This window comes from Peromyscus californicus, unplaced genomic scaffold (genome assembly GCF_007827085.1).
Source record: "Peromyscus californicus insignis strain IS unplaced genomic scaffold, ASM782708v3 Scaffold_6__1_contigs__length_162567912, whole genome shotgun sequence".
Lineage (NCBI taxonomy): Eukaryota > Metazoa > Chordata > Mammalia > Rodentia > Cricetidae > Peromyscus > Peromyscus californicus.
This window is the reverse complement of record NW_026294584.1, coordinates 16,442,860-16,465,769: the sequence shown is the minus strand read 5'-3', so window position 1 is coordinate 16,465,769 and position 22,910 is coordinate 16,442,860. Positions and strand designations below refer to the sequence as shown.

General features: G+C 40.6%; 1 protein-coding gene across 6 annotated transcripts in view; it reads right to left on the bottom strand.

The window, feature by feature from the left end:
• The window catches only part of Cdk14 (cyclin dependent kinase 14), a 587,756-nt gene that overhangs the window by 85,196 nt on the left and 479,650 nt on the right, over positions 1-22,910 (bottom strand). For all 6 annotated transcript variants that reach the window (XM_052720087.1, XM_052720086.1, XM_052720089.1 and 3 more), the window contains one exon: positions 4,654-4,793. In XM_052720087.1, coding sequence (XP_052576047.1) covers positions 4,654-4,793 — 140 coding nt within the window. The remainder of the gene's footprint in view (positions 1-4,653; positions 4,794-22,910) is intronic.

Here is a 22,910-nt window from a genome sequence, read left to right as displayed (position 1 = left end):
AAATTTTCAGCGTCTATGACTGAATATGAGACTCAGGGGTGCTGGGACGAGGCACGGGACCTTAGGAGCTGTGTTTGGATGATATTGAAATCTCGAGACTGGATGGAATTACCCAGCTCTGGGAAGTGAGCCAGACAGGAAGGTCCGGGGAGGATGCACCGGAACACTGACCGTGTGCCTTCACGCCGGCCTGGCAGGAGAGAAGAGTTTGCAAAGGGAAGTTCTAGGAGGTGAAAGTAAACCCTGAAGGAATCTTGTCCAGGAAACCAAGTGAAGGAAGTGTTAGCAGGAAGAGATGGCAGACAACCATGTTCAATTCCGCTGACAGGTCAAGGTGACAGCCAGGAAAACCCCCAAAGACAGCAAGAGTTATGGCTGCCTAGGTGGGAAACATTCAAGACACAACAGGAAAAGGAAGCAGCAAAGCTGTTTAAAATGGGTGTACTGGCCAGCCAGCACGGCGATGCAAGAGCTTCATCCCAGCACTAGGAGGGCTGAGGCAGGCAGGGAGCTCTATGAGTTCAAGGTCAGTCTATATAGTGAAACCTTGTCTCAAAATAAATACATTTATTAATTAATAAAATAAAAAATTGGTGTGCTTTCTACATTCATAAGAGGATGGCAATGATACTACATAATAGCATATTATGTTACGTTGTAAAGGTGCTATAGAGGGCCATGAGGGTAAAGCTACAAATATTAGATCTGAAAAGGTCCTTCAGGACTACCATGCTGTCCTCAGTTTGCTCTCCGAATCAGAAGTTGGAAGCACAGAGGGATGAAGGCAAAGGTCCACAGTTGCCTGGCCAGGACCTGTGGAGCTGAGCTTACAGTCTGGGGGTCTGGTTCCCAGCTCTGAGATCACCACACTGGACCAATTTGCTGGCCTTCTTTTAGGAGATTTGAGTTTTATAAATTAGCAAATGAATGTAATAAAATCAAGGACTCTGTGCTGTGAAGTATATTTTGTTCATTTACTTTGACAAGGATAGTTCAGCTTCAATTATTTATGTAACTTGATAGTATACACAGGAGAATGCCCCATGGTGTGCTTGGGGAAAGTAATGAATTTCTTCTAAATCAACCCTCTATTTATTTCCTGCAATTAAATCTCTGTGAAGAAGTAGAGCAAGGCTGTTGGGGTTTGGGAATATGAGGGAAATGACACTGTCACCATCCTCGGTCAGCTTTAACTGCCAGACAGATCCCTAGGTAATCGTACAATTACTTTTGCTTGATGTGTTTATTCTGTTTCCTACTTTGGTGACACAGATACTTCACCTCTGCATTTTCTTATTACATAACTACAATAAATGTTCGAATGTACTTCAGTGACTATTTGAGAAGTCAGCTGAGTTTTCTCACACCACCATCAGGGCTTGGCCAACCACAGCACATGGTCACTTAGACACTTCCTACCTGGTGAATCCAGATCAGCCTTATAAGCCATATTATCTGCTCTCTGGTGGTTATTTCCCTATGAGGCCCAACCAGCTCCACTGATTTCATTGATTTCCACACCCATGTAGACTGTACACCCATGGGGTCTGATTAATCAAAGCACGAGCACGTCAAGGCTGGAGACCAATATTCCCCTTTTAACTTGACTTCACTTTCTGCCTCAAGTATCTATCTATCTATCTATCTATCTATCTATCTATCTATCTATCTATCTATCTATTCTGTGGGCATTCCTCTAAAAAGTGCTATGAGCCTTCACAGACTAAGAGCTTTGTGGCATGAATTGTGTCCCATTCCAAGCTGATGTTAGTGCCCCAGCCTCACTGTGTTGGTGTCAGGGAATGGGACCTTTGGGAGTGATGAGGCTTAGGTGAGCTCAGGAAGTGGGTGGTCCTCATGAAGGGATTAGTAGCTTTATAAGAAGAAGAACAGAGAAATGTTTTCTCTGCTCTGTGATGACCAAGCAGCGTGGGCCTCTGCCAGTCGTGAGGACAGCCTTTACCAGGATCAGAATCAGCCAGCACCTGCATCTTCAATTGTCATCCCTGGAACTATGAGAATAAATATCTATCGTCTCAGCCTCCCACCCTAAGCTATTTCCTCCTGACAATGGGAGTTGAGCAGGGCATCGAGGTGCTGCCTGGCAGTGGTGGGCCAGCACCACCACTTGTGGACACATCCTTCTGTTGGTGCTCAGTACTTCCTTGGAATTCCCTTGAAAGGGAAGGCATGAGGGTTCTGTTGCTGCCACACATTCTGCCTTTTGCCAGACAGTGAATTTTACAAAAATCTGCACTAATCTGGAGTTCAATTTGAAGAATCTTGAGAATTTCTGAGTACAGTCAGCCGAATGCTAACTCAGACAAGAGTCACACAGCCTAATTCCCAAAGTCACAGAAGTCTGGGGATTCTTTGTTTTGCAAACATGTTTACAAGGGCAGCCACGTTGTTCTAAATGGAAATGACTATAGTATTTAATACTGGGATTGTCCTTTCTTGCGAATGGATTTATCCTTCATAATGATTATCTTCTAGACACAGAAATAGCATTTCTGTAACTCAAAATTGTTACCGGAGGCATTTAGTAGAATCTCGCTTTAAAAATATAATGATTTTTCATCTTTATTCTCCCCCCTTCAAAAGGTTTCACTGCTCCTGATGTTTAACGTTATGCAGAGACGTGTTTCTGCCAATGAATATCGCCTTATGGTTATGCTTCTGCAAATAGCCTGCTGTGAGCTGATAAAGGGATTAATGCAGCCAAAATTCTTAATCTGTGAAATTACAAATTAAATTCTCATATTAAAAATACCACCCTGAGGTATTTTTTGTGGTTTTAATTCCCCTCTGGTGTTCTGCATACATTGTACTTGTTAATGACGGAGACAAGGCTGTCTCGGTTGGCAGTCTGTTGCTCAGTGATAATGTGTAGGCATTTACTCCCTAACAGAAACTGGATTTAACCACTGGCTGATAAACTAAGTGGCAAGTGGGTAATAAGTCCATATTAACAGGAAAGTACTACTACAGAATTCAGAATTCATAGACCCTCAAAATCTGGCTTAAACTCAGTCATCAAGTCGACTGGGATTGAGATGTTGCCAAGGAGGGGTGAGATCAAGGTGCAAGTTAGACTGCATGGGAGAACAAACCCCAGGTGAGAAGTTCAGGGAGCCATAGACTAATACCCCCTTTGTACTTTTTGTTTTTTCCAGTATAGGGGTATGCATGATCCATTCATTGTTTTGTTTTGTTTTTTCACAGGTTTTAATTTCTTTTAAAGTTTGGAATCACTGCTATAATAGGTGGTCGATCTTCAGAAAGGAAGTAAGATGGATGATAAAGGAAATATAGACTTGGAATAATTGAGATATTAACGAAGACCTGTAAGCATAAGGAAAGTGTCAGATCAATAACATCTATAGTTACCTTAGGGCAACAAGAAAATGGATAGAAATAAGTGATATCTACCTATCTACCCACATAGATAGTATATATACATATTTTACATATGTATATATATATATGTATAAAATGTAGGTTAAGAAGGCTCAAGGGAGTTGGATTTAGTTCCAAAATAAAGGGTGACTGTGACTCTTGCTATAGAGAATCCAATACTGCAGGGATAATCAAAAACTCCTAGAGACAAAGGAAGTAACTTCATGTCTACTCTAAGTGATGTATGTACAAGAATTAATAAGTGCATTATAAATATTTATGCATCTATGCAGTATGCTATTTTTAAGGCAATCAGGAAAATATGTTAAGAAATATCTCTAATGGGTCTTTGGAAAGAACATATCACCACTGAATAAAAATATTCCTACTGCTGCCACAGTGTTTTTCAAAATTTCACAAGCATTCTGTTTCACACTTGGGAAGAAAGCTGAGATCCACCCAGCCATAAATCCTTCCCCAAATACTTTAAATGTAATTGAAGAAGCCTGTGCAAATATGAGCAGTTCTGTAAAAACAAAACAAAACCCACCCAGGAATGGTTTTGTTTTAAAAAGATCTAGAGAAGAGCTGTCTGTACAAATACAACGAGCATGTGTCGTTAAAATGAATTGCATGTCTTCAGTTCTTACATGTCAGCTCAGTGCATTAGCCGATTGCCAGCTCTGTTCTCCAGCTCACTGCCTAACCGTGCTCTTTAAGGCTATTGTCACAACCAAGATGGCCTCTGAAAATCAAACAGAAATGAATCATTTTTCCTCTGTGTACTGTAGCCAGTTAAAATAGCACTGTATGCAGAAAGCACTAAATATGTAAATCATATTTTCCTTTGCCTTTATGACTGCTCAGATCATTTTTTGGACACACACATAATCAAATACAAAGACGTGCAGCTGCAGACTGCAGAGTAGAGATAGCAAAAAATGAATCCATTTTCTTTCTGTGTCTGGTAAGCTAGCAATTGAATGGCAGGACTCCAATAAATATATATACACAGGATCTCTCTCTCTCTCTCTCTCTCTCTCTCTCTCTCTCTCTCTCTCTCTCTCTCTCTCTCACACACACACACACACACACACACACACACACACACACACACACATACACACACTCATAACACACACACATACATAACCTTATGTTTATGCACACATGAAAGCGCCCATCTGTCTATATGCATGCTACATATTGATGACAAAGTGCTTTGATTGGACGCTACAGATGTGTCCTACTCACTATCAGTCAGCTCCCATAGCCGCGGGGGGAGATCGCTGAAATACTCGTGGCTCAAGGCGGCCTGTGCAGACAGCCTGTTCTTTGGGGAACACTGTAGAAGCTTGGAAGCCAGATCTTCGGCATGGTTTACATAGCTGAGCCTAAAAACACAGGTAGAAACAGAGAAGTCAGACCAAAGAAGAAACCCACTAAACAGGACCTCAGGCTTATGCCATGTTTTATGTACTTGAGGTGACTCCTGGCCAGAAAAACAACTTCAATTACCTGCTGAAATAAACACACCAACTGCATATGGGTCCTTCCAGTATCTGTTACATTAAACTGACCTTTTTCTCTGTATAGCCTAAGTATTGTTGACTGAGAATATTTTGACTGTAAGCAAAGTACTGATTATTTCAGAATGGATAAAAGTGAGTCCAGGAGTAGAAAATTAGAGAAGGCAGTTTATCAAGTCGCTGCCAGCACTTACTCAGAGAATCTTTGTACAGCATGCACATATGGATGCATTTATAGGAAATTAATACCAAATAACTAGGAGAATTAAAATAGAGCTGCTATTAAATTCTCTAGTTACTAAAATGACTTTTCCTCGAAGAATTCATATTTTCTTGCCTGAACTATAGAATTACTGAAGCGAGTGTCCTGCCAAATGCCAGCCACTCTCTGATACGAGCCTCCAGGTTAACAAACAGATATGCCTAAATGATATGGGGCAGAATCAATTCAAGATGACCTTTAAAACAACAGTAGACAGAGGATATGTGTCTCAAGATTATTGGAGAAAAGGATAGAAGCACAGCCTTTGATGTGGTATAAGCCTTCCAACGGGTGGCAGCCATGCTCAGTCAGCCCAGCTTTGCTTTCCATGGAAACTATTCTGCTGGTCAGAGCAATCAGACATGGATAATTAACATAACACTGATGATACCCCCTTACAGAGAGGAGAACATATGTCAGGCACTTTCCCATTCTCGTATTTACAGCCCAACAAGGAAACCACCCCCATTTGACAGTGTGGAGAGTAGGTAGGAAATGGTGGTGGAATGCTCAGTGAAGCAATCCATGTTCTCCAAAGGCTTTTAGCCACGGATCCCTGTGTTTCTAACTGCACTGACTTTCAGAGGCAGCCAGGCGAGGCTCAGGGCCAAGTTGCTTTCGGAATATTTTTCAAAGTCTTGAAGGTGCCAAGCATGCCATTAGCAGAGAGATGCCCTTCCCTAAGCACTAGCATGGCTCTGAAGTATCTCTGTGGTCAGAAGGCGAAGCTGCTAGGAGGGGGCTGTGGAAGGGGACAGGGGGTGATAGATGTCGGAGAGCAAACAGCAGGACATGACAGCTCTATGCGACCTCGCTAAACCTTCCTATCCGGAGGTTTCAGGAATGGATCTGCTGCTGCAATGGCTGTTCGTTTGTCTCTTTGTTTCTTTCATTTACAGATAGATCCTTGGACTGGTTTTAAGTGTCTTTGGCTGAGAGACATTTGCCCGTAAGAAAAGGAGGCATTCTTTTTTTTTTTTTTTTTTTTTTTTTTAATTTATTTTGCAATACAATTCAGTTCTACATATCGGTCACGGATTCCCTTGTTCTCCCCCCCTCCCGTCCCCCTCACCTTCCCCCCAACGCCCCCCCCCCCCCCATTCCCATCTCCTCCAGGGCAAAGCCTTCCCCACAGACTGAGGTCAACCTGGTAGACTCAGTCCAGGTAGGTCTAGTCCCCTCCTCCCAGGCCGAGCCAAACAATCCTGCATAGGCCCCAGGTTTCAAACAGCCAACTCATGCAATGAGCACAAGATCTGGTCCCACTGCCTGGATGCCTCCCAAACAGATCAAGCCAATCAACTGTCTCACCCATTCGGAGGGCCTGATCCAGTGTGGACCCCTCAGCCATTGGTTCATAGTTCATATGTTTCCATTCATTTGGCTATTTGTCCCTGTGCTTTATCCAACCTTGGTCTCAACAATTCTCGCTCATATAAACCCTCCTCATTCTCGTTAATTGGACTCCCAGAGATCCACCCAGGGCCTAGTCATGGATCTCTGCATCCAGATCCCTCAGTAGTTGGATGAGGTTTCTAGCACAACAATTAGGGTGTTTGGCCATCCCATCACCAGAGTAGGTCAGTTCGGGCTGTCTCTCGACCATTGCCAGCAGTCTGTTGTGTGGGTATCTTTGTGGATTTCTGTGGGCCTCTCTAGCACTTTGCTTCTTCCTGTTCTCATGTGGTCTTCATTTACCATGGTCTCCTATTCCTTGTTCTCCCTCTCTGTTGTTGATCCAGCTGGGATCTCCCGCTCCCCCAAGCTCTCTTTCCCTCGACCCTCGCCTTTCATTACCCCCACTCATGTCCAGGCTGTTCATGCAGATCTCATTCCATTTCTCTGTCATTGGGCGATCCCTGTGTCTTTCTTGGGGTCCTGTTTTCCGGGTAGCCTCCCTGGTGATGTGAGTAGCAGACAAGTCATCCTTGTTTCATGTCTAGTATCCTGCTATGAGTGAGTACATACCATGTTTGTCTTTCTGAGTCTGGGTTACCTCACTCAGGATGATTTTTTCTAGATAAAAGGAGGCATTCTTAAAGCCCTTCTTCTCCCCCTTACAGACAGTCCAAGTCACCAACCTGTATCTTCCTGTCTCAAGACCTTCTCATGCTTACAAAGTTGCCATTAATATTTCTAAAAGTCAAGTCTGAAATAGACAGACTTCGCAATCAAGACACAATTTTATTGAAAGTACTGTTTACATGTTACCACAGCAAACATTCCATTCGCATCAATTTTATATCACTTTGATAAAATATAGCAATCAAGCCACATTGGAATCAGATCTGAGTTTGGGGCCTGACACAATTTCGTACAAATCAAATAAATAACATTTATTAAAAGAAGAAAGAATGCTGTCAATTACCCCAAACCCTATGTTACTATATTTTGTATACATAAACTGGTGATAACAATATTTGGTATGCCAGTAGCCAACACTAAATTCATGACTGTAAATGTGTAAAATATAGAGCAATGCACACCATTTCTTCCTCTTTCTGGTTTTCTAAGATAGGATCTCATTTTGCAGTCCAGGCTGGTTTGTCATTCACTTATGCAGCCAATGCTGGTCTTGAACTCATGATCATCCTCCTGCTTCAGCTTCCCAAAGTGCTGAGATTACATTACATGAGACATGAACTACCATGACTGGCTTCACACATGATTTCTGATCTTAATGATCTCATCTAAGGAATAAAATGGATGAGCCATGTGAGTTGGCAGTCCCCCACTTCCGAGAGCTCTATGTAGTACTTGAGTATGGCTTACTGCTGTGGAGAATTATGTGCTGACAATTGTGCCTTTGTTTTTGCAGAAGATTGTTGATTACATTTAGATATGATGAATTGTACCTAAATGTAAGGAATACACACATTTAAGACAATCTCATTCTTCCCATCTAAGTTGACTGTATTTTTAATAATGTCTATGAAATAAATTTTGGTTGTGATATCAAACTTATGCACGAAGTTAAATGCATAAGTAAAATTCTGGCATGGACATTTTATTACTTTCTCTATTGTATTTCAAGAGTAGGCTGTGTCCCAGTTTTCCCTATGCATTTTTAGTACCACAGGTTTGGTCACTGGCTCTTCTGGGTTGTGTGGGAGATCATTCTTTGGGGAATAAGTTTTACCTGAAGCCATCTGTTTACCTTATCAGAGTGTTATGACTGTGGCTATTGATCTTCTATTATGATGGCATATTTTTCATATCTTCCTACAAACCCTTAATTTTTTTATTTTATGCTGTACAAGGCTGGTTATTAAATGTATAACATTCTAGCAATGTTACACCTCACACATAAAGTAAGACTTTCAGCCTCATATGATTTTTTTTCTACATTTAATTAAGACATTCTAAGCTACAGTTACATTTTCCTCTCATTAATTTAATGACTGCATGTGCCTTCGGATTAGTAATCTCTGACACCTTCTGTGATCTGCCTACTTTTTATATATATATTATACAGCTAGGCTTAGATTTCATGCACTCAAGCAATACCTGTGTTTTAAGAAGAGTTTAGTCCATTCATATTTTTTTGTTTTAAGAAGAGTTTAATCCATTCATATTTTTTAAAGTATTGGTAAATTTAAAATTGCTGCTGTCAGGGTAATTTTGCATTGAATCTTATCTTCCTATGCCTTTTTCTTTTCCTACCTTCTTTCAAATTGAATTTGAAAATTCAGCGTCTTCTACCCTCTGCTTTATTGTGATATAAAATATTTAAATGCTCTTCTGTGTACTAGTGGTTACTCTCATCTCTTTTTCTCTTTAAAAAAAAAGTGCCATTATTTCCTCAGATGTTTAAGATACTGCAGTAAATTTTCATAAGATGAAAAATACCAAAGAACCTGACTATAACCACACATCTGTGACTGAAGTGACATCAGTATATGTTACAATTTTATTGATTATGTAATTTATAAAATATATCAAGTTATGCAGATCTTCTGGCATATAAAGTATTAAATGTATTCTTAATTCATTAGCAGAATCTCCTCTTTTTTACAAATGAGGTTGTAAAGAGAAGAAAAGAAAGCACATTTGCCACAAAGATATTTGGCAAACAACTTTCAATAGGTATGAAAAATATTTCATAGAACTTAATAATTTTTTTATGGTTAAGAATTATGCTGGTTGTGGTGACACATCCCATGGAGGGCAGGCTATACCAAAGAGGCAGAGGCAGGAGCACAAGGCCAGCCTGAGCTATACTTTAAAAACAAGCTGGGTATGGGGGTACACATTTTTAATCCCAGTAGTTGAGAGGCAGAGGTAGGTAGATCTCTGTGGGTTGGAGGCAAGCCTGGTCTCTATGTGAGTTCCAGGCAGGCCAGGTGAAATCCTGTTTCAAAACAAATACATACAACCACTGAATATGCCCACCTTTAGAAAACACTTAAAACTCAAAGTCATATGTCCTGGAAAATCAAATATATTTTGCTAAAAATACTTAGTAACTCACTCCAACTCTTTCTTCAGCCCCAAAGGGCAAACATTACACGAATTTATATTTTTTTTGCCTGAAATAGTAAATAATAATGTGGACTTAACATGAACTTTTAACTAGAGATTTGTGATTTTTCAAAATAGTGGTTTTTACAACAGCACAAAATAAAATTTATAGAAAGACATTAAGAAACCATAAGACTTGGACCTTAGCCAACGAAATCAATGGCTAAACAGTTCTGTTGTGCTTTAAACATGGGAGACAAGAAGGAAGAACAAAAGGGAGAGCGCCAGTACAGACCCTACTGCCGGCGTCTGACGTGACTGAGGGGAGCTGGCGGTCTAGACCACTGTTCACATTCCACAGCTGCAGTTCTGAGTGATGATGAAAACTCAAGGATGCTGCTCAGCACTCATTCACCTAATCTCTCTAAGTGGCTCCTACAGTGACAAGATTCTGACGGGGAACAGCTTCAGAGATGAGAGTCAGCTGATACAAACGGCAAGCACACCTTCGATGCTGGACAGGAAGGGAGCGTACTTGCTGAGCTGGAATTCCTTCGAGCTTTAGGCCTGCAACACGGCCTATCAACAGCCCACAGACGCTCTGTTGGGCTTACTCACAGCGTGTGATGAAGTTGACCCTGTCTCCTTTCATTTCAAAGGCAGAAGAAGGCAGTTTTGTTGGCTCCCATACTTTTTTTCTGTGCCAACTGTATCTAAGTGTGCAGGTGCCCTTTAGGACAGTACTTCTACTACTGCAAATGTTAAGTTCCAATCCTCCTTAATATCCAGAACTTCACTCCACCTTCAGTTAACACTGGAGTAGCAAACAGTGAAACCCTCCCAAGGTCTGCGACCCCAACAGCAAGACGACAACCAGTTTTCTATGTCACGGCCTGCCATCATCCATCTGATCAAAGGCCAGTCCTGAACTGGGCGCCTTCCCTCTCAGGAAAGCAGCCTTAGCACTTGTTTCTTACATTCTCACATCATGGTAGTGTAACACGAATTGCTAAACAGTCTTATTAATAAAAAATTAAAAAAAAAACAGAGCCAGATATTGGGGTGAAAGCTGAAAGATCAGAGAAACAGAACAAGCCAGCCATGTTCTTACCTCTACGAAATCCTCAGCCTCGAGACAGTGAGATCCTGTTTCCTCATGCCTTATATACCTTTCTCTGCCCTGCCATCTGACTTCCTGGGATTAAAGGTGTGTGCTACCACTCCTGGTTCTGTTCCCAGTGTGGCCTTAAACTCACAGAGATCCAGATCTCTGTCCCCCAAGTGATAGGATTAAGGGTGTATGCCATCACTGTCTAGCCTCCACATCTAATATAGTGGCTGACTCTGTCCCCCCATCCCCAGGAAAGTTTATTAGGGTACACAATATATCACTACATGGCAGCACCATGCTTTTTCAGTTTTCTGTAAGTTTATTTAAGGTCACAGTGACCGGATTGTCCTGTGTATGACTTCACAAGCTGTGACTTGTCATGTGAAAGAACTCTCAAGGGGGACATTTAGAAAAGAAGTCTGAATAGAGTATGCAGGAGTATTGTAAAGAAACCTTAATATAACAAATCCTTGGAGCCTGTAAAGTTGAATTAACAGGAAGAGACTGAATGTCCAAAGGCAGCAATGATTCTTAAAAAAAAAAAAAAATGTTTAGTTCAATTAAATGATGCAATTTGGGTTTGATTCTAGGATTTTTTAAATTTAATTTTTTTCTTCTTCTCTCACATACTACATCCTGACCACACTTTCCCCTCTCTCCTCCCACCTCCCCTCTCCCTCAGATCCTGCTGCCTCCCCTCTGAAAAGAGCAGACCTCCCAGGGACATCAACCAAACATGGCAAAGTAAGCTGCCATAAGACCAGGCACAAACCATCACATCAAGGCTGGATGAGGCAACCTAGCAGGAGGCAAAGGGTTCCATTAAGTAGGCAAAAGAGTCAGAGGTAGCCCGCTCCCACTGTTAGGAGTCCCACAAGAACATCAAGCTACTCAGCCATAACATATGCAGAGGACCTAGCTCAGACTCCTACAGGCTCCCTGACCTCTGCAAGCCCCCATTAGTCCAGGTCACTTGAATCTGTTGGCCATGTTCTCCTGGTGTCTCTGACCCCTCTGCATCTACTGATCCTCTGTCTCCCTCCCCTAAAGGACTTCCCAAGCTCCACCTAATGTTTGTTTAGCTGCAGGACTCTGCATCTGCTCCTGTCAGCTGCTGGATGTAGTTTCTCCGTCCTCTTGATGATGATTCTGCTAAGTTCTGGTTCCAGAACACTCTGCAGGCAGGACAAACTGTAGGTCGAAGTTTTTGTGGCTGGGTTGGTGTCCCAATTCCTCCACTTGAGGCCTTGCCTGGTTACATAAGATGGCTGGTTCAGTCTCCATGTCCCCTATTACTAGGCGTCTTTGCTAGGGTTACTGTCTTGGATTCCACGGAATTTCCATTGAACTAGGTTTCCACCCTATCTCACATCCCCCTGCCCACCCCACAATTCCAGTCATTTCTCCCATTTTTATATTATTTGTTGTTTTTTGATGCCTAGTTTCTTGAGTTCTTTATACATTTTGGATATCAGTCCCCTGTCTGATGTGCAGTTGGTGAAAATCTTTTCCCATTCTGGAGGCTGTCGTTTTGTCTTAGTGATGGCATCCATTGCCTTACAGAAGTTTTTCAGTTTCATGAGGGCCCATTTATTAATTGTTGATCTTGGTGCTTGCCCCATTGGTGTTCTGTTCAGGAATATGTCTCCTGTGCCAATGCATTCAAGGCTGTTCCCCACTTTCTCTTCTATCAGGTTTTATGTTGAGGTCTTTGATCCACTTTGGCTTGAGTTTTGTGCAGGATGATAGATATCATTCTATTTGTATTCTTCTACATACCAACATTCACTTAGACTAGAACCATGTGTTGAAGATGGTTCTTTTTCTCCATTATATATTTCTAGATTCTTTATAAAAAAATCAAGTGTCCAGAGGTGTGTAGATTTATACCTAGGTTTCAATTTCATTGATCAACATGTCTATTTTTATACCAATACCATATTTTTTTTATCACTACAGTTCCCCAATTTAAAAAAAAACACAAGCTAACAGAAGGCATAAAAAAACAGGATCCAACATTCTGCTACATACATGAAACACGCCTCAATGACAAAGACAAACATGACCTCAGAGCAAAGTGTTGGAAAAAGATTTTTCAAGCAAATGGACCCAAGAAGCAAGCTGGTAGAGCAATATCTAACAAAATCCTAATATCTAACAAAATTGACTTCCAACCAAAATTACTCAAGAGAGTTGAAACATCATCTAGATGGGTTTTTCCTTTGATGAATATGAAATGTCCATCTCTTTTAAATTGGGGAGTTGAGTCCATTAATATTGAGAGATATTAATGACCAATGATTGTTAATTCCTGTTATTTTGTTGTTGTTGTTGGTGGTGGTGGTGGTGGTTGTAGTGTGTGTGTTTCCCTTCCTCGGGTTTTGCTGGTGTGAGATTATTTATTGCTTGTGTTTTCCTGGGTGTAGTTAACTTACTTGGGTTGGAGTTTTTCTTCTAGTACCTTCTGTAGGGCTGGATTTGTGGATAGATATTGTTTAAATTTGACTTTGTCATGAAATATCTAATTTTCTCTTTCTCTGGTGATTGAAAGTTTTGCTGGCTATAGTAGTCTGGTCTGGCATCCACTGTCTCTTAGAGCCTACAAGACATCAGTCCAGTTCCTTTTGACTTTGAGAGTCTCTGTGAGAAGTTGGGTGTAATTCTAATAGGTCATAGCAGTGATTCTTTAATCCAGTAAACAGCAACAGAGAGCACACTCTGCAGGTATATCCATCTCGTCAGAACTCTTGGAAAGATTGTTCCTGCCTTTAATTCCATTCTCAGGTGTCCTAGTTAGTGCCCCTCACCCCCGCCATAGTGCTTCTGGATGAGATAGTAAGGGGTTTCCATAGGGCACGTTTTGGCATTGGAGTCCTGCTCTATGCCTGGCAACAGTTTCCATTGGTCTTCAGGTACTCCCCAAACCTGTAACCAAATGCCTCAGAACCACCCAAACTACAGCAACCAAATGGCTGGGAAAGACTGGCTTTTACCATCAAAGAAGTATCAGAAGAAACTTCACCATTCCTTAGCTTTGACGCATTTAACTTTGACTGTAAATTGGGGAAATCTGACTGTAAATTAAGGTTTAGAGCAATCTTTACTTGCCTGCCAAATAATTCAAAAGAAACGAGAATACACTAATTCTAACGGCACGAGTCTCGTCTTGAAAATAATTGTCTGATATCTGCTTTCACTTTCTACTTTCTTAAAAAGATGCACATTAGATGCTATTATTGCTGCTGTTGCTATTATGTTATTACTTTATCTATGCTTACTAATTTATTAAATCCCTTTCCTCCTCATATTTCAGACTTTCCTTGCTACCTTAAAAAAGTCTCATGGTTGCTTTACCTATGTATTTATTTATTACATGAGCTTGATGTATGCTCTTAGCTTTCACTGTTTTCTGAAGTTCATGTCCATCAACTGTAGAAAACCTGCCACAGTTTTAACCCTTATAGAATTCTCTTTCCTCCTTTGTAACTGTTGTACAATGCCACCTCACTAAATTTTCAACGCCTGTATTCATTCATTCCTATTTTTCATCTGTTGCTCCCTGAATTCCAGGCTAGGTAATCACCTCAGAGCCACTTTTCATTCCATTCGATAGCTATTTGCATCTAATATACTGTTTTCCCTGTTCAAGTTTATGGCTTCCTAGTCAACTTTCAGATTTGACCTTTTCTTTCATTATATTTTTGGATAGATATATTTGTCAGATATGAACATATCTGACAATTCTCAATAACTGAAGTTGTGAGTCAGGAGAGAGTTTAATCCAGTTTCTTTTGCTACTGATTCTCAGTCCAAATGATCTTTCTCTAATTGCTTGTAATTCTGGTCCTTGAGCTCAGGCTTGTGTGCTAGTGATCAGTGGGGTCCCTGGGGAGCAGGGATTGAGAATGTGTTTCTCCATGGGGATTTTCTTTTGACTCTTCTCAGGAGCCCCAGGGCTCTCCCAGGACCCAGGGACTTTCCAGATTTGTGTTGCTGGCTTTTGAAACCCCTTAAATTGTGTAAATTTAGGCCAAATCTGCAGGAATTCTCAGGGGAGATTTTCTCATCTGTATCTAGAGAGAAAACTATGAAAAGTTTTTTCTTGCAGTCTCTCTTTTCTAGAAGCAGGCTTTTGTTGTTGTTGTTTTTAAAATTAAAAAATGCCGTCTATGGCTGAAGCTGAATTAGATTTCTAAAGCCCATTCCTGTGTTTTGAGAACTCTATGTAGGGACTCTCAATCCCATGTGCTATCTTTCTGGGGCCCACAGCAGCGTTTTCTACTTTAGACAATGACTCCAAGGAAACTGCAACTTCGTTACTCTGGTCTCCTTTTTCCCTTCATTCTTTGTCCTGCCAGAGATTGCATTTCTTGATGAACCTGTGAATTTGAAAGGATGTACCTTAGGTAGCATTGCAGGTAACTTCTAATGTTAGTAAAGAGAACTCCCAGTCATGTAGACACATACACATAAATACACACACACTCCCCAGTCACAGTTTTATTATTCACCATAGAGTCTTCTATAGTTGTAAGTTTTACATCCTTCTCCATGGAATAATCACTAAGCAGGTGTTTCCTTGTGCCTCCACTTCCTCTTTTCAATCAGGTCTTTTAGGTCTCCTTTATGTAGGGTCTCTAGCTGGCCATGTGAAGTTGACTTGAGCTGCTCTTCTTTTACCATGCAGCATTTTATTTCCTTAGTGGTGCTTGACCTCTCCATCTACCTCTGACTGATGGAGACCATTCTATCTATCAGGCTAATGAGGCTGTACTCAGTGAGACTCTATGCTTATGAAGGATCAGAGAAACCTAGGAAGTATGTGAGCAATGTTCATTCTTAACATTGATGGATGGATGGATGGATGGATGGATGGATGAACAGGAGGTTGGGTACTTGGTACCAAGATACCCTTAGGACATGTTTGGTGGTCAAAAGACAGCCTGCTGGAATTAGGTCTCTCCTTCCACCCTGTGGGTCCCAGGGATCAAACTCAGGTCCTCAAGCTTGGCAGCAAGAGCCTTTACTCATCTTGTCATTTTGCTGGCCAATACATATTCATATTTCTAAAAGGGGAAGAGACACTGCTGTTTGTAGGAATTCTTTGGGGGAAAAAATCTTAGGAATTGAAAAACCATAAGTTAAAAGGATGAAAAATAATTATTATTAGATCTGGAGTTTGTGTGTGTGTGTGTGTGTGTGTGTGTGTGTGTGTGTGTGTGTGTGTGTGTTCTTATATGCAGCATTTTATTTCCTTAGTGGTGCTTGACCTCTCCATCTACCTCTGGCTGATGGAGACCATTCTATCTATCAGGCTAATGAGGCTGTACTCAGTGAGACTCTATGCTTATGAAGGATCAGAGAAACCTAGGAAGTATGTGAGCAATGTTCATTCTTAACATTGATGGATGGATGGATGGATGGATGGATGGATGGATGGATGAACAGGAGGTTGGGTACTTGGTACCAAGATACCCTTAGGACATGTTTGGTGGTCAAAAGACAGCCTGCTGGAATTAGGTCTCTCCTTCCACCCTGTGGGTCCCAGGGATCAAACTCAGGTCCTCAAGCTTGGCAGCAAGAGCCTTTACCCATCTTGTCATTTTGCTGGCCAATACATATTCATATTTCTAAAAGGGGAAGAGACACTGCTGTTTGTAGGAATTCTTTGGGGGAAAAAATCTTAGGAATTGAAAAACCATAAGTTAAAAGGATGAAAAATAATTATTATTAGATCTAGAGTTTGTGTGTGTGTGTGTGTGTGTGTGTGTGTGTGAACAGAATCTTATATGGTGAGTAATTTTCAAACAAATTGTCTTAAGTTCGTTGAAAATCATGCTATGCTGCTATATAGGTCATTCTGAATGCTCTGCATTCCTCTTAACTCACTCTCTCTCTTTCTCTCTCTCTCTCTCTCTCCCCTTGAATTTTCTTTTTTTTTTTTTTTCTTTTTGGTTTTTCGAGACAGGGTTTCTCTGTGTAGCTTTGCGCCTTTCCTGGAACTCGCTTTGGAGACCAGGCTGGCCACGAACTCACAGAGATCCACCTGGCTCTGCCTCCCGAGTGCTGGGATTAAAGGCGTGCGCCACCACCGCCCGGCCCAAAATTTTCTAATCATAGAAGATGATAACCTGGGAAGTGAAAACAGCCTTAGACTTGGACCATCAAGAACAGGCAGCGTTTTCTCTCTTTGTTGCATGGGGTAATTTTGTGCCTCAGAAACAAGACTGAGAAGTGGGACAGACATTTATCAATGCTCCAGTTGTAACATCACATAACCTTGAATCTGAGAAGAGCTTGATTATAAAGTAGAGGCAATGGGGTTAGCGCTGGCCTGCCGGAGTGACCCACAGAACTCCCCTTGCCTCCCAGGAACAGATCAAACAGTGCCTTTGTTTCTCTCCATTGGCCCTTGCACCCATCTGCTGCAAAGCTAGCCGGGACTGCACCTTCTTGAAAATAGGGAGCAGGACAAATCCAGAATCCACCATCACCCTAAAGAAGACTACCCAAGAGAAATGACTGAATGTTTGGTCAGGACTGAGCATATCAATGTAGGTTATACCTACAAAGGTTTCATTGTAATCTTAGAAAGAAGAACTTAAAAAATAAACGTTTATTTTTAAACAACAGCAAAAACTCTAAGGTCAAGTCCTAGCTCTTTAAGTACCTCTTCAAAATATGTATTCTCAGAGGAATGTTATTTCACACCTTATTTTTTCTTTTCCAACTGGGATTGAAATCAGTCTCTGTTTATTGGTTTGTTTGCTTGCTTTTTTGTTTTTTCAAAGAATCATTTTTATCTTTTTAAAAAATTTATTTATTTTTATTTTATGTGCATTGATGTTTTGCTTGCATGTATGTCTGTGTGAGGGTGTTAGATCTTGGAGTCACAGACAGTGGTGAGCTGCCATATGGGTGTTGGGAATTGAACCCAGGTCCTCTGGAAGAGCAGCCAGTGCTCTTAACTGCTGAGCTATCTCTCCAACCCCTAGTCCAGTCCCTGTTTTTTTAATGTCATCTTATAAAGCAGAAACGGGTGTTTTTGTTTATGCCTTACACTCTGGTTCCAAAAGGGTCTTCCCTCCAAAACTTATGAAAGATCTGCTTATAGAATGATGAAGGAAAGTTCCATTTTGTCCTCTAGAGTTGACTTGAAAATATATGTTGTAATATATAATATCAATTAGTAATTTTTAATATAATTAATACATGTAATATACTAATCTTCATTGGAATATCTGGATGCTTCTGCTCATGAAAGCTGGATATAGTGAGTTATATTAGGCATAATTTATTAACTTCAGAATTCAATAAAGAACTAATTTTCACGCAAAAGCTTAAGATGACATAGATCAGAACAGAAAGTTCTAGAATATTCTTCACTTGCATTGCATACAGTTTTGGGATAGAAGTCCATAAACTATGAGCCTATGTCTGAAGCACAATTACCATGGTTTGGTTCATACATTGCATAACTATCTGGAGTAATGTGAAGAGGTTTATGCCCACTAGGAACATACTGCGTACTATCCACAAAGCAGTGTCACAGGGCATGGATCCTCTCAACTGACAGTGTGCACGCTGGCTCTTTGGAAGATGCCAACATGGGTAGTAGCCAGTGAGTTAAATACCTGACCTCTTAAAACTGCTCTCATGATCTAACCACAATGACCAATCTTTCTGTGCTTCTCAGCACCAAACAGAACTGTGGGATGTAGCTCTCCATCTTGTCTGCACATCAGAAGCAAAGCATTCATGTACCACTTCCCATCAGAGCTTCTGTTGGAGGGAACCATCCTCACAAGTCTCCTTTGGGTTTTTGAAAAGGCCCTTAGTTTTAGGAATTGAGTTGAAGTTAATTTATTTTCTAAAGAGGGTTTGATGATTGATCAACTATGACTCGATGGAATCTGTGATGCTGGGACAAATCCTAGAAGAAAATAGACTAATACACAGGAAATACAGGCTGTGCAGTAAATCCAAGGCGGGAGGCTCTGCAGTAGAACAGGGGGCAATCCTAATCAAATTAATAGCAAAGACACAGGGCTGTCCGGCACAGAGAGCACACGTCCTTTGCTGATGCTATACTTATAGCAAGGTACAGTAAGATTCCTCCCCTCCAGGTAAACAGGCAACATTGTTAACAGTAGTTTCCAGAAGTAAGTCAGGTTTTAGTGCACAGAAAATTGTTTGCGTCTCACTCGTTTATTCTAATGACAATCTCCTTGCAAATGCTTGTCCCTATAAAAACTAATGCTCTTTACTATAGGTGTCTATAATGGCAATGTTATCCCAGGAAGATCTGGAGTCTCGCAACTGTTTTTACCAATATCATTGTATTGATTCAGATGATCAAAGGGTTATTCTGATCAGATCTATTCAGGGAGGAATGCAGTGACATGACATGACCATCACATCCATGGACTCCCTAGAGCTGTTACCTGCAGGAGACCCACCTGGTGGGGCCCGCCAACATTCTTTCTTCGTTGAGGCCTTCCCTGAGCCAGAGTAGCCACTGGAAGTTAACGGTTGCTGGGGAAGGGAAGCACTGGTTTTCAGTGGTGTGCTCACTGCTCTGTGGATACACCCTACCCTACTCACGTGAGCAATCTCGAATTCAGTGTGTACAAAACAAGAACAACATTTTTAAAAAGACATGAAAATAGTAAGGGGACATGTTGGGAAGAAGGGATTCACTGAGAATTGCAAGTGGATGAGGGAAGGTGACGGATGGGTAAAAAATGTATATACATATCTTAAAACAGGGGCTTATTCATATAAAATAGAGTTGCCATCAGATTTTTGATTCTTATATCATTATGTCTACTGCATGCCTTGCAAAATATTTACTGCTAAAATATGAACTCAGCAAGCTGTACATCACTCAGATAGTAATGAGATTATTGAGTTAATATTAAGTTCTTAAAGACATATTTCCCTTTATTTCTCTTTACCTTTAACTCTATTTCTGTTGCTGTAGAGATATTCTTTCTCTAATGTGAACACCTCGACTGTCATACATTTAATAATAGGCAGAGTCTGGTTTAACAACAGGAAGAATCTAGTCTTAACACGGATAAGATGAACAATCCCCAGAGCTAGGTGTGTGAGTCCACAGTGCTGGGCACAGGCTCCAAATGTAGCCCATACGTGGCACACAGAGGCCCTTACACTCTCCCTGGAGGAAATGTAGAGAAAGTGCTGAAGATTCTCAGTGGGGTCTGCATGAATCAAAACTTTAAAATGCTCACACTAGCATTCCTAAAGCTATGCTACATTGCTCAACAGTGAACTGGACAAAGGAAATTATTAAACCTTATCCCAAACTTTAGAGTATTGATTTTTAAATGGTAATTTTTCCTGGAAAAAGAAGGGTCTTCAAATGCTTAAGTTCACTACAGAATAAAAACCCGCTTATCCTATGACATAATATACTAACTAGTCTTTCCCAAGAACAAGTATGTAGCTATTCTCACAGTTACATTTCACAAACCCCACAGAGGTACACAGATTTTTGTTACATTGTTTTCAGTAAGGGCCCTTTTGTTTTAAACTAATTTTACTTAACTACCGTGAACGTTGATTACACACTAGTCTATCCACTTAGGATAGTCACTTGTTTACCATTTTCTTACATTGATTTTGCAGGGAATCCATTTTAATTTCTCTCCCCATCTTTAATCCAAGTGGAAATGCCTTCTTTGAGTTGTGAAGTTTTACATAACACTGTATGTATATGTCTATAGAGAGTGTGTATTTTATATATATTACATACATATGATACATATTACATATATGTATATAACATATAGGGTAATAATATACAAAACACTTAAATACACTTCAAGTATAGTTCTACATCTACAGTGCCAAAATAATATATTTTAAGTTATACTATTAATTTATAGAGCTTACCATGTGTTAATGTTTTTCTTTCATAAGACAATACCAACCTCTCAAACAATATACTTGTGTCTCAAGAAATGTTTAAAAGAGGGTCCTGGATTTAAGGCTAATAGCTATGTGCTTCTATAATTTTCTTTTACTTTTTTGGAGGGTGGGGTTTGAGACAGGGTTTCTCTGTGTAGTTTTGGTGCCTGTCCTGGATCTTGCTCTGTAGACCAGGCTGGCCTCGAACTCACAGAGATCCGCCTGGCTTTGCCTCTGGAGTGCTGGGATTAAAGGTGTGCGCCACCACCACAGCCCAGTGTGCTTCTATAATTTTTGTTAAGTATTTTAACAGTGTAGTTAACAGCAGAAGCCACTGAAAGATTTTTTTTTTTAATCCTGTGACTGGAGGACACAAAAGAAAAAAATGCTTTAATAATATATATTTTATATGATAGTAACTCTATAATCAGAAAGTTAAAACTTGTAGAATACTTAGATGGAAATTCTAAACTTAGAAGATACTCAAAACCACAGAAGTGTATGCAAGAGAATTGTTTTCCAAATTTCCAGTCCTTTTGTTATTAAAATTTTTCCATGCAGTATATTTTGATCATTTGATCACGTTGTGTTCCCTCCCTCAATATCTCTTAGATCCTCCATATCTTCCTGCCCTCTCAATTTCATGTTCTCTCTCTCTCAAAAAAAAAAAAAAAACAAATGAAAACAACTTTTAAAAAAGCAAAGAAAAAAATTACCAAACGAAAACAAAAACACACACAAAATATAGTTTATTTTGTATTAGCCAACCACTCCTATGTGTATGGGGCCTGCTCTCGAGTTTGATTCATATACTTGGTGACACTCTATTTGGACAATGCTGTTTCTTTAGTCATCTACCACCTCTATACTGAAACATAAACACTAGACCTTCATAACTACATGGCCTTCTGCTGCTACCTCAAGGACGTCAAGGGACTCACAACCTTCCCATCGTCTGGATACAGTCAATACGGGATTAATAGCTTTCTCGCACTTCACAGACTTGCTGTAAAGATCGACATTTTCTTCTCTTTAACTTGCTTACATCGATTTCAGATGTCTTATTGTTTCACCTATCTCGCCAGCCCTTAAAGGAATAAATACATTGCCAGTGCATGTGAAACCATGTGCTGTTCTTGGTATTTACACCAGATTAGCCAATTCCTATGAATTCAAAGTACCTGATTAAAGCACTTTTAATAAGATAGAACTGAGAATTCAAATCTAAATGTTCATTTATGAAAAATAATCAATCCATACTGAACTTTAGAAATGGCTTCTGTTTCGGGTAGATCAGCTGTAAATATTTAGCTCAGATCACGTGGTTGGCGTGAACATTTCCATCGTGAGAGGCTCTGCAGAAACCGAGCGATTTAGTGGTGCATCTGCTTGAGGTAAAGAGTGCACTGCAATGGTAGCCACTTCTGAAACCCTGCAAGTCACAAACCTCACCTGCAGAGGAGTTTCTGTAGGCAGAAACCTGCCTCACCAGAAGGGAACAGCATGTCCTTCGCTGTAAACAGGGCTCAAAATAGCCCCTGAAAGGCCTCATTTTGTGGGGTATTATTTCACCAAAAGAGAAGGGAAAAAAAAAAAACTCTAATCCTCAACAAAACCTCTTCAAAGTTTATGTTCTCAATAAACCGTTCACTGAGAACAGAAAGTATAACTCAGTAGTACAATAAATGCCCTAACAAATATATCAGATTTTTCACTTAATGCCTTTTACAGGCTTAACCCAAATGGAGTGAAAGGAAATCACCGTCCACAGGCTGACTCCTGCAGGAGGCATGCTTTGCCGCAGTCCTCTAAAGTGGGCATGCTAAATTGATATCAATTTTGGTGACTCTTGGGCATGACAAAAGGAGGAAAAACAGGCAGCAGTTAACACTCGCACAACCCTCTCTTCATCTTTATCCCTTTACAGACCGCATGGCCCAAGACAGTAAGGAAGATGCGGGATTGGAAACCCGTAAGGCAAAAGGCACGTTAGTATAGTATGCTCACTCAGAAGACAAGTCTCTCCACCCTTTACACAATGTCACCGTGTTTGCTGAAGGCATTGCATCACACACAACAACAAACATATGTTATGTCACATAGGCTCTGAGGGTTGGAAATCTGGGAGCAGCTTATCTGGATGGCTCAGACTCGGTCTCTCAGAAGGCCGTGGTCAAGCTGATGACCTGAAAGATTGTCTGTCCTAGTTCCAATG